The following is a 12,999-nucleotide window of genomic DNA, read 5'->3' on the forward strand; positions in this document are numbered from 1 at the left end:
ATCCAAAAGGTTTTTCTGAGGGAGTTTATGCCCTTGAACTCCTTCTACCACCTACAGTCTGATATATCCCGGGTGCTGTATATTGGCTCAAGGCATACCTTTATGTGTCAGTTTTGGCTACATCCACTGCCTCCATGGATCCCTTTTAAGCATATCAAGCATATCCTATAAATCCTAGCTGTGGATCTGCTTGTCAGAGAAAGCAAAACTTCATTCTTCTTTCTTAACAAGTATTCAGTATGCTGCTAAACATAGTGAGCACCTAAAACACACTGATTTGGTGTGATTACAAAAGCCAGTGTTACAGATGTACACAGCACCAGCTGGTATGGAGAATGTTTTCTCTACTTCATCCATTTATTAGACAAGAACAAAACCCCCTGTACTTGCTGTAATATATTCATTATGGTCAATACTAAAGAATATGTAGATAATTATTTATTTTGCAACAAACTCAGTGATCAAATACTTTATAAATTGTGATCAACAGCGTTCTTTATAAAAAACATTTCTATGTTTAATTTTGCTGATGATCCAGTGAATGAAGAATTTGGCTTGTAAGCTCACTTATTTTTTTTCTCCATTTGAAAGCAGGCACTGTCACAAACATAGCATCAGAGTAAAGCTTTAAACTAAAATAATCTCCCTCTATCTGTTCAGTCTAAATAAAGCCATAAAAGAGCTTAAATTAATGCTAAAGTACAGCAAAAATCCACAACATTATAGAAAGTTCTTGACTACAGTTCTGTAACAAACCATCAACAATGTTCATTATCTCCCAAAGGAAAATTTAAAAAAAAATCAAAATGTGTGTTTACAAATGAAATATAAATTAAAGAACTCATCGCAAAAATATAACATTCGGGTGCTAAATAAGGAGATAGTTAGAAATATGAGCTAGCATTGGCGAAGCAATTATGAGTTGGTTCTGATTGCTTAGTAAGGACACAGTCATTATCCTGGTTACCCACCAGAGCAGTAGTGTGAGGTGTAGCCTTAAACCCCTGCCTGGGCTACCTCTATGGCTGGTATCAGCACAAAGGAGAGGAGTGGGCAGCCTTCCTGGAGCAGCTGCCTTCCCTCCTGTGCAAATGGTGGGGAGTGCGTGGTGCAGCTTTGGCTTCACCTGCTCTACTCAAAGAAGCTGGTCATTGCAGCCATGACGGTGTGGAGGTAGAAGTAATCTTCACCCAGCGAAAGGTTGGCGCATCTTATTGCTCCCTGGAGCGTGTATGTGTGCCTCTTTGCTGGGGGGTGGGGTGGGGGGAAACTCAGAGACCAAACTGAGACTCTGAATCTCAGTTCAGACTCTGGCCTGCTTCTGGAACAGCTCAACTATGTGCTGCTCCTTTGGCAGGGCTTGTGGCAAAGCCACTATTCAACAATAGATTTAAAGGCAACATCCAGGCCTACTTTGATAGTTCAGAGCTACTGTAAAGATCAGCCCCCTGAGGACTGCTCCTGCTTAGAGGAATAATCATGTACAGCTCCTGTGTCACCTCCATTTCCAGCCCAGGTGCAAGGGGCCTAGCTGGGAAAAAGGAAGCTGCACTGGAGCATCCCTAAGATCCCTCAGAGATGTCTGGGAGCCAGAGAGGTCCCTGAGGTCCATGGGCAGCAAGGTATAAGATAGAACATCCCTGACATACACAGGGCTATGACTAGGAGTAATGGGATCAAATTAAAAAGGGAAAATACAGTCTTTTTTATGACATTCAGCCTATCTGACCACAAGAACAATTAGGCTGTAGAACACTCTCTCAAGGGAAGTAGTGAAAGCCTTATCACTTAAGGTTTTTAATACGGACTAGATAAAAGTTTTTCATATCTAATGCCTGGAACGCATTGAATCTCATGGCAAACCATCATATTGGAGAGGTCACAGAATTATGCATTACTCCAGCAAGCCAATCAGTGCTGTGGGAAAAACATGTATGTTAAAATTTATTTCTACATTTACTCCCTCCCCACAGCCCGATCAGTGGTGCATTCAAAATATAAAACTGCACTTAAATCCATGTTCATTTAAGCTTCTCCATTCATATGCAATAACCTTGCAATGCCCAATAAAAAGAAAAATAGGACAATTACATATAGGAAGTCAAATCTGTAGAAGGGACCTCCTTTGTTTTTATAACTGAAATCAGTTGGGATTATACTTCTGATTCTGATTTGTGGATGCAATCAAAGAACTAGATGTCTAAATGCAGACATCTGCATGCACTATTGATTCTGCTCAGGAAATTAGAAGCCATTTTGCGGCGGGGGAAATGTGGCCTATTATTTGCACTTTGGTCACTCAAATTAGCACAAAACGTAACAATTTAGAATGCTAACATTACGTATCAACAGTACCATATGTTCACAAAAAGTTTTTACAAGGAACCAATAACCCATACAGCCATTAGAAAAGAAGACCTCTACATAAGCGATTGGGGCTATGTGCCCTATAAATGTAAATGACTGCCTGTAGAATATTTCTTAGAGATGTAATAAAGCAAATTCTGCCCTCAGACAAGAATGTGCAAATCCCATTGAAAGAAAATGTTGTCACTACTAATGTGATGGTAAGTGCTCAGTGGGAATTACAAGCATATACATGTGAGAGCAGAATTTGACCCAATTTTTGAAATCTACAGAATATGCAAAGGCTTTTAAGGTTAGAGTCTTGGAGTAATAAAGAGGGATTGGACTGTAATTAATCCAGACACCTGAAAATGTTGGTACTTCTTATGTTTCTCTTTAGGTAATTTCCCCATCATCTGTATTTTTCCATTGATTATCCTAATTTTCTTTGACAGTGATAGTACATTATAAGAAACTTGCTTGAGTAGTTGGATGTTACTGGACAAATAATTTCTGATTTGATTTTGTATATGATATGCTAATCCAATTTCCAAGAATGCTTCACAAACGTGCTCTCTAGAATATATTAAAAACACATATAAAATGACCTATATACAGGTCCCTCATATCCTTTCCCTCGAATGTTTCTGTAGGTTCCTAAGATGCATTATTAATGACAGTACTTGCTATTTATTTACTCTGGGTGTATTTCCAGGAATCAAACTCAGTTGCTTTCAAAGACACCATAGAATGAGGTTCTGTGCCCTCAGGAAAAATCTTTCATCACGGAGACAACTGGCATATTCCTCCAGCTCACTTGAAATAATCCTTGCCACCATATTTTCCAGTATATTGCAATGCTATAGTAATTCAGAATATAGGCCCATATGCAGGTCCTAATTTTAAGCATGTGCGTAGTTCCATAGAAGTCAATGGGACTACTCATCCACCTAACTTCAGACATGGCTGAACAGGGACCGTATTTGGGAGAGTACTGAAAAACACCAGGGCAGGAACACTGGGTTTGTATTCATTTCTTTGTAAATTTTAAAAGCTCATAAATTCAAGGAGACCTTAAAGAATTTAAAGTAAACAGAGGAAGAATGAGTAAAATGGGTAGCAAAATATAAATAAAAAATAGCAAAAGAGAAGTTATAAAAGTGAGAGGAAAATAAGTGTTATATTTCTTTCATGTGCATGCCTTCTTAGATTTTTCCATTACTGTATAAAATCCATCGCTTTTGCTCAAGATGTATAGAGTTCTTCATGTCTAATGTCCATCACTAAACCACAATATTCACTGTTTATTCTATTTTAGCAGATAGTGATAATTTTAAAAGGACATAATTAAGAATAACATCTGATCTTATTGGCTTAGCTAGGCTGAGGATCTGGCCATACATGTCTGTACAACATCTACAACAACTAGGCTAAAATCTGGGACCTCTGGATCCCACTGTAATACATCCAATAACAACATCTGAAGCATCTATACATACACAGAATATTCATAAAAATACATTTCCCATAGTATAGGTCTGTAACGGACTGTACAGTTGTTATATTAAAGCAGAACCTTTGTTCAGAAAAAATAATATAGTAACTTGTACAATAATTGTCACCATCTTCTTTAGTTTGATTCACATTGTATCACTGGTTTTGTAAGGCAACAACTAAAGTCCCAAATCTTTGTTGGTAAGCACACGTAGTCCTTCTTGTCTTAGCAGATACATGCTTTTTTGTTTCCTCTTTCTTAAAGCACATCATTTTTACAGTTATCTGTTGAACGCAGCATTTTTTCTCTCGTAACCTGAGTACTTAACCCTATTAGCGTCAATGGAAAATCTCTGAGTGCCGAGCCATTTACAGTAAATGTGCACTGACACCAATTAAAACAATACACCATCTCAGATGAAAGGGGAGCAGCAAATGTTTCTTTAAATCCCCAAAACTTGTGCCTGACTTTTCAAAAGAGGAAAACAGTGTTCAGCTCCCATTTAAAATATGTGATTAACACTCTATTTGAACAAAGTTTAAAACAATATTTTGGTTTCTGAAATTCAAAGGAATCTGAGCTGCAGTCTCCCTTGTTCATTTGCCGTAATGTCAGAGGACCTGGTTTACTGCTGCCTTATATTGTGTGGAGTGATTTATACTGATGGGAAATGGGTCAAAAACACTATCAGTTCAGAATTGTAACATTTTACCTTTATTTGTACTGGTGTCACTGGCTACAAAATATGCAGGGCAATGGTGAATCTGGCCCAGAATGAGTAAAAAGCACAGCGACAATAAATGTACTATATCTTGAAAGGGTTATTCCCCTTTTTTTCACTTCATGACTGTGTAAATTGTTTTTTCCCCTTTGGCTGAAATTTCTCATGCTTAAACTAATCTTTTTCCCTGATACTTTTCATTTTTTGAAAGTTTGAACAAAATCAGTTGAGTCACTTTCACGTTATCCAAGCATGAAAAGTTAGACATGTGCCTCTTAAGAAATTAAGCTACTTTTTTGAAGCCTGGTTTTTACCACCACCACCGAAACCAACCAACCAACCAAACAAAACCCACAAAAGTTTTTAGTTAATGTCAAACTTTCTGGGGACTTAGCCCTAGTTAAGGACAAAGGAATGACATGTTTGAAGAAACCTAAGCTGAGGTTTTCACAGAGGCCCAAAGAGGTGAGGACTCCAGCTCCCACTGAACCACAGCTCCTTTAGGTTCCTGTGAAAACCCAGGCCCAATTCACCAATTTTTTAAAAAAGTGATTTAATATAAGGGCTACAGTTTATTCAGAAAAATGCAAGCCCCCATGATGAGACTGGTTTTAAGATGAGGTCACAACATGTTATTAATCATAATATGGGGTAAAATGTATAGTCCATGTTGAAAAGATTTTCTGTGAGCAAGGGTGTGTCTAGACGAACAGTTAGCCTGTGGCAAGCTGGGGTGTGTATCTACAGCACACTAGCGTGCCACATACTAAGTGGCAGTAGCAGGGTCCACACAGCCAGTTAGTGTGCCATAGGCTAGAGCACTGTAGATTTACAGCCTGGTTTGCCAAAGATTTCATTTAAACAAGCCCCAAGTTTGGCTTCTGTGCTCACGTGGTTGGCTGAATGCCAACCAGTCCAGACATCTTTGCTGTTTTCCACTTTTGTTTTTCCTATCGATAATTTATTATGCAGCTAAGCCACCTATATCCGGTGTAGAGGAATCAAGCAGAGTTAAAAATGCACTTAGTTAAGTAAAGTATTGATGAAGAGGACCCTTAGCTTCCACTGACATAAATGTAAATTGTACCCTGTCACATTGTTCCTTCAAAAACCATCACATTTCCATGGCCAGATTTCTTGGTTTCTTGATTGCAATCAAGTATTTTTAATTTGATTAAATAATAAAGTCTGATTTTTCCATTACTGTATAAAATCCATCGCTTTTGCTCAAGATGTATAGAGTTCTTCATGTCTAATGTCCATCACTAACCCACAATATTCACTGTTTATTCTATTTTAGCAGATAGTGATAATTTTAAAAGGACATAATTAAGAATAACATCTGATCTTATTGGCTTATCCTCAAAATGTGCAATCCAATATGACAGTCAAGAACAGGCAACTTTATTTAGTATTTCTACTGTCATTATTCCGCTCAGTGTGACATTAATGAAAATTCACCATGATTAATGGTCTAGCCCTTTTATATAACTCCCTTATCTGCATAAACATTTCCTGATCATTCTTCTCATCCTCCTCCAAAGGTCCACAACAGCTTCCAATGACCTTTTTAAATTTTTTATTGTAAGTTTCTGGTGCTGGATCCTTTCACTCTTTTATCTACAGGAAGGGTGAAGAATCCAATCCAGAATGTGCTGTAGCGGCATAATGTCTTTTTTGACATAATCTCCAACATTTTATTGCAGAATTTCCTAGTCCTTTGACTAAACGCTTCATACTCATATTTCAGTAATTATCAACAAACTAGAAACCACGCAGTGAGCACTCTGTGGCTGCAGGACATGCTCAGTGAGGAGCACATGGAGAGCAGAAGCTGTGGAAAAGGTGGGGGTAATCTGAGAAGGGTGAGACATGCCACACCAGAGGACCCTGCAGAAATGTGCAGGGACAGGCACATCTACCAAAGAACTATGGCAGACCAACCCTGCCAAATGACTGGTCCCTGGAGAATTCTCTGGCGTGTTGGACTCCAGCAAGAAAATGGGTGAAAAGATATACAAACAAAACAAAAAGCAGTGGCAAAAAATCCCGTAAAAATTGCCATCTGATGTATGGGACTTTGTCATCCAAAAATATACATGTTGTCCTATTTGTAACGGAAGTGCAAACCACAGTAATTTGCCACAAAATTCACCACTCTGAGAAAAGCAACATTGTCTCTAGTGGACAGAAGAAGACCACTATCACTTACCTTCGGTGCTAAACTGTTAACGGTCCTAAACCCAAAATCATAGTACACTTTTGACTGATCTTCTTACAAAACACCTGCTTCTCTGGCAATCCAGAGTCACATACCTGTGTGACAAAAGTATACAGCTGCTTCTACAGATTCCTAAGACATGCCCCACATCAGATGTTTGACTTGGGAAGTGATAAAGGACTGGGAGAGGGATCTACTAGAGGAAAAGTCCACAAAGAATCAGCACATACTTGCTGTTGCCCTGATTCCTCTACAGCAACCGAACACCCATTCCTCAACTGCAAAATTTTTGTTGGTTTTAATTAAACTCACTTTCCAGGTGACTATCTCAAAGACCCCATAACTCCACTTAAGATGGTTTTCACGTGCATATCTATCTAAGGTACTGATGTGGCCCTCATTACCATAGTATCTGAGCATCTCAGAGTCTTTAATGTATTTATCCTCACAACACTCCTCTGCGGTAGGGAAGTGCTGTTACTACACCATTTTACAGGTGGGGAATTGAAACAGAGAGGTTAAGGGCCAGCTTGTTAATGGTATTTAGATGCCTAAAGATGCAGATAGGTGCATTTTTCAAAAGTGCCTTGGAACCTAACTCTCATTGAACAAATCCTAGTAGGTGCCTATCTGCATCTTTAGGTGCCTAAATACTTTGAAAATCTGGTCCTAAGTGACTTGCCCAAGTCATTTTACACATGAAGTCTGTGGTGGAGCAGTGAACTGAACCTGGATCTCTTAAGTCCCAGGTGTGTACCCTAACCAATAGACCATCCTTTCTTTCATATAGGGAAAATTATGTAACAAGTAAAGATATTGTACATCACCATTTTCACCAGGTTGAAGAGTTTAGGTAAGCATATAATTTACTGGGAAAATGCATCTGAGCATGGAGAAACTTTCTAAAAATAGCATTCACATATTTTTGTACAAGAACTGCCATAATGAAAACAGTAGCATTGCTAACCATGAGCCACACACCACATATATTTTTCCTTTATAGCCACACTCTTGTCAGCTCTGTTTACTAACAAATGTTTATGTATTTTTAAATGGTTTTCTTTTGTGTCTGGCTTGACAGGATTTCCTGCTATCTGAGAGGAACATAGTTTGGGTGGCTGATGTAAAACTTGCTTACATAGTAAAGAGAGTATGACACAATGAAGATGACTTCATGCTTATTTTTGCCCAGAAGAATCTGTCCCCAGCCCTATATTGTAGCCAACATCCTTCCAGTCCTCGAAAACTGATGAGTCTCTCTTCAGAGCCCATAAATTCCATTCCACCATTAACTCAATGGTATTTCTTATGTGAGTAAATCAAGCTGGATTTGGCCTGTCTGCTGTTGAAGGGGTACTGTCTCCCTCTTTTGGGAGTTGAATGCACTGTCTTCTTACCATCCATGGATTTAACTGGGAAACCAAACTTTATGGGGAATTCATTTTCTTGACAATCCCACATTTAAACGATAGAAATGTGAGTTAAGTGCAAATTAACAGCTTCCTAACATAGTTACTCTGTGTAATAGATCAGGTTTGCAGCAAATACTAAAAACCCATCCTACCATAATGGTTTAAGAAATAATGAGCTAAAATAAGAAATACAGAAACAGTTTTCTTCATTATGGAAAGTAATACAAGAAGACTAAGAATCTCATATTCTCGCAGCGATGTATGCTCAATGTATATAACTTTACTGAGCACAGTATGTTTTTAAAATGTTCCCAGACAGAATGCCAGACATCATGTCTGCATGATACTTTCATGAAAAGTCAGGTGTCTTCTACAAAAAATCTCAAAAATGCTTGTTATTCAAAGTGATTTAGGCTACCTCTTTACATATGGTTCAAGTAACTCACAATTCTAAGTGATAATTGACTTAAGCAGCTGTCCTCTTGGGAATCATTACTTAGGATACAAGAATGTGATTGATACCTGAGTATATACAAACTAGAGAAACTAGAAATAGACACAATCACTTCTTGAATGCTTTTTGACAGAGAAGTGTCTGTCACACACAAAGTATTTATTTGAACCAAATTATTCTTAAAATTATTAAATGCATATGTATAATATTTATTTTGTGAGTTATTCTACCTATCTTTTAGTAAATTTTAAAGTTCTTGTTACAAATGTCTGCAATCTTTTAAAATTAGAGTTGTTTTAAGTGAATGAAGTTATCACGGCTGAAAATAGATCTTAATACAAATAACCTAGACCTATGAAAATTCTGCTTCGTTTATTTTACATGGAAGATTTTTTTACCTAACCAGTTTTATTCTCCTTACTGGATTGCTCAAGCTATCTTAGTTTACCAAAGTATTTGTCAGTAATTTACATCATGAAAGCTGTCTCATATTAATCAAGTTACTGCAAAATCTTTGTTTGAAAGCATTAGACATTGAAGAATAGACTGAAATTGGAATAAAATATGCTAACTGAACTAACTACTGTAAGAATAGTAAATACATTATTATTACTATGCAGTGACGAGTAGCTGAACTGCCAGTACAATTTAGAGTACTGCAAATACTGTCCAGTTCTCAGTTATTTTAACTCTTTCTAAAAATGGTTCTGCTCATTTTAATTTTCCTTCACACCTGTGAAACCTTGATTTGACGCAGTATAGAAATTGAAATATAGTATTATAAACTACAATACCCACCTGCTGAAGTGAAAAAACAGATTGACAGAGCCAGAAGAGTACCCAGAAGTCACCTACTACAGGACAGGCCCAACAAAGAAAATAACAGAACGCCACTAGCTGTCACCTTCAGCCCTCAACTAAAACCTCTCCAGCGCACCATCAAAGATTTACAACCTATCCTGAAAAATGATCCCTCACTCTCACAGATCCTGGGAGACAGACCAGTCCTCGCTTACAGACAGCCCCCCCAACATGAAGCAAATACTCTCCAGCAATCACACACCACACAACAAAAACACTAACCCAGGAACCTATCCTTGCAACAAAGCCCGATGCCAACTGTGTCCACATATTTATTCAAGTGACGCCATCATAGGACCTAATCACATTAGCCACGCCATCAGGGGCTCATTCACCTGCACATCTACCAATGTGCTATATGCCATCATGTGCCAGCAATGCTCCTCTGCCATGTACATTGGCCAAACCAGACAGTCTCTACGCAAAAGAATAAATGGACATAAATCAGACATCAGGAATCATAACATTCAAAAACTGGTAGGATAACACGTCAGCCTCTCTGGTCACTCAGTAAAAGATTTAAAGGTGGCAATTTTGCAAAAGAAAAGTTTCAAAAACAGACTCCAACAAGAAACTTTTAATATGCAAACTAGATACCATTAACTTGGGTTTGAACAGAGACTGGGAGTGGCTGGGTCATTACACATATTGAATCTATTTCTCTATGTTAAGTATCCTCACACCTTCTTGTCAACTATCTAAATGGGCCATCTTGATTATCACTACAAAAGTTTTTTTCTCCTGCTGATAATAGCTCATTTTAACTAATTAGCCTCTCACAGATTGTATGGTAACTTCCAACTTATCTGTATGTGTATATATATATATGTTCCATTCTATGCATCTGATGAAGTGGGCTGTAGCCCACAAAAGCTTATGCTCTAATAAATTTGTTAGTCTCTAAAGTGCCACAAGTACAGATACAAACTAACACGGCTTCTACTCTGAAACCTGTCACTGAACACTGAGATTCTGGTTTGATTGAACTCAGTAAAGCTACTTATAGGTTCAAACTGCTATCTGGAAGCAAACATTCTTAAGCTTTAAAACAAATGAAAACACTGAACAACTAAGATGAGATAATTTAAAGTAGTGAATCTATGATTCTTGGTTTCAGACCAGCAGTCACAATTATATTTCACTGGAAATACTTTTGAAATTAAGATTTGCTAAAATTGATGTACATACATGCTTTAGTCCTAAATGAATCCAGTTTCAAGGGGAGAAATCTAATCATATGAATAGTGTAACCACCTGAAAGAATGGCTGGAAATTGATGACACCAGTTGTTGATTTCTTCAAAAATCCTAATGATTTAGGAACACATAAAACCCCATCAGGTTTTACCTTTTAGCAGCCTTCTATATTACTCTGCAGAACAACACTTAGATCAGGTCGTTGCTTGAAACTAAAGAATAGATTCTGTGACTGAGTCCACTCCTGTCCTGAACAATCGGAGCTATTGCTTTTATCCTACGGGAATGTTTCCCCTCTGAAGTTAGAGCAGAAGGGGTGTATATGCCCTGGGGGAGTGGGTATGAGGAGGGACACATTCTTCACCTCCCTTGTTGTTCAGTGGAGGTACCTACGGGTAGGGTGAGGCTGTTGATTTAGCATCTCCCCAGGGCTGGGGTGTGATGGGGAGTATTGATTCCTCATCTCCCCATGGCTGGGTGTGATGGGGGTATTGATTCTGCATCTCCCCATGGGTGGGGCGGGATGGGGGGGTGTTGATTCTGCGTCTCTCCATGGGTGGGGCGGGATGGGGGGTGTTGACTCTGCATCTCCCCAGGGGTGGGGTGGGATGGGGGGTGTTGACTCTGCGTCTCCCCATGGGTGGGACGGGATGGGGGGGTGTTGATTCTGCATCTCCCCATGGGTGGGGCGGGATGGGGGTGTTGATTCTGCATCTCCCCAGGGGTGGGGCGGGATGGGGGGTGTTGATTCTGCATCTCCCCATGCGTGGGGCGGGATGGGGGGTGTTGATTCTGCATCTCCTCATGGGTGGGGCGGGATGGGGGGTGTTGATTCTGCATCTCCCCATGGGTGGAGTGGGATGCGGGGTATTGATTCTGCATCTCCCCAGGGCTGGGGCAGGATGGGGGGGTGTTGATTCTGTATCTCCCCATGGATGGGGCGGGATGGGGATATTGATTCTGCGTCTCCCCATGGCTGGGGTGAGGAGCATTGATCCTGCGTCTCCCGGACTCCAGACACCGCGGCAGGCGTCTTGGGGGAGTGGGGTGTCTCCCCTTCCCAGTAAGTTAGCGACACAATGAGGGTGGGAAGGAACTAGGGAGTATTGTTTTCTCCGGGCATCCCCCGCCCTCCGGCCTGAGCAGCAGCGTGTACCTGAGTCCGTGAGCCGGGGTCGGGCTCTGTCCCGCAAGTAGTAGATGAAATCCAGGCAGTTCTCGTTCTCCACCGCCCCGCTGGAGCAGAGCTCGGCCAGCAGCTGCAGCGCTTTCTGGCAAATCTCGTCCTCCCTGCCGCCAGGCATCGCCCCCCAGCATCCTTGGGAATGGAGCCGAGCTCTCCGCTCACACTGCACGCGGCGGCTGCCTCTGCCCGCCGCCCGCCTGCAGCCGCCGATGCCGCTGGGCGGCCGCCTGCATAGTTGGGAGCCAGCCGCAGCGGAGGTCCCCCCCTCCCTTTGCAAGCCCCCGCGCCCCCTCTGCTCCGAACTGAGCCTTTCTTGGGGGCTGCCCAGCTGGCTCTGCTCTGGAGGGAGCACCAGGCTGCTCCTGGCAGCAGGAGGAGGATCCCACTAGTTGCATGCGATGCGATAGCCGGCAGGGAAGCGGCCGGGGCTCTCTGAGCCTGTCCCCGCCTGTGCTCCAAGCGGCGCGGGAACAGCTCTCCCCAGCGGCGGGAGCGCTCAGTGCACAAGCGCTGCCATCCTCCTCCCAGTCGTGGCCGGGGGGCGGGAAGGGGCCAGGGACCAGCCCAACGCCGGATAATGACACCCAGCCTCTGCTGGGCTGGGCTTAGCCTGCTCCCCTGGGGGCCTGCTCCGGAGAGCGTCCCACTCCGGCACAAACTTTCCCGCCCCTCTTCCAGGGGAGGAAACGTGAACATACTTGTTGTGGCAAGTGATGGGCGCTGACACACGCTACCTTGCTTGTGGCCAAATGAGGGGCGCGGGCCCACACACACACTCCAGCACATATACTCAGTTACTGACATCCAGATCTCTCTCTCTCTGTCTCTCTCTCTCTCACACACACACACACACACACACACTCCTTCCCCACACACAGCTCATATGGGCCGCACCCCCTGGCTTGACGTGGTTTCCATCATATACAGGGTTTACAGTTTGGTTCAGTGGCTCTCAGCACCCCCACTGTACAAATTGTTCCAGCACACAGAGGTGAAGGGGGGGGCGGGTAAAAGGACCAGGAGCCCCCAGCCCTTTAAAATTGCCGCTAGAGCCCCAGGTGGCAGGGGCCAGGCAGTGCGGCTGGGCTGGCTGGCGGGCGAAGGCTG

The 12,999-nt window shown here is 41.7% G+C and overlaps 1 protein-coding gene across 3 annotated transcripts in view; it reads right to left on the minus strand.

The window, feature by feature from the left end:
- The window catches only part of SYT9 (synaptotagmin 9), a 104,136-nt gene extending 91,772 nt beyond the window's left edge, over nt 1–12,364 (minus strand). Inside the window, exon 1 of one of the 3 annotated variants that reach the window (XR_005225439.2) lies at nt 11,863–12,132. Coding sequence is in view for 2 of the 3 variants with exons in the window: in XM_007058688.4 (XP_007058750.1) it covers nt 11,863–12,010 (148 nt within the window). In the remaining variant the exon portion in view is untranslated. Of the gene's footprint in view, nt 1–11,862 lie in introns of all 3 variants that reach the window. The other 2 variants (XM_007058688.4, XM_037899870.2) reach the window with 2 other exon arrangements.
- Nucleotides 12,365–12,999: the final 635 nt, after the last annotated feature.

Source organism: Chelonia mydas, chromosome 6 (genome assembly GCF_015237465.2).
Source record: "Chelonia mydas isolate rCheMyd1 chromosome 6, rCheMyd1.pri.v2, whole genome shotgun sequence".
NCBI classification, from domain to species: Eukaryota; Metazoa; Chordata; order Testudines; family Cheloniidae; genus Chelonia; species Chelonia mydas.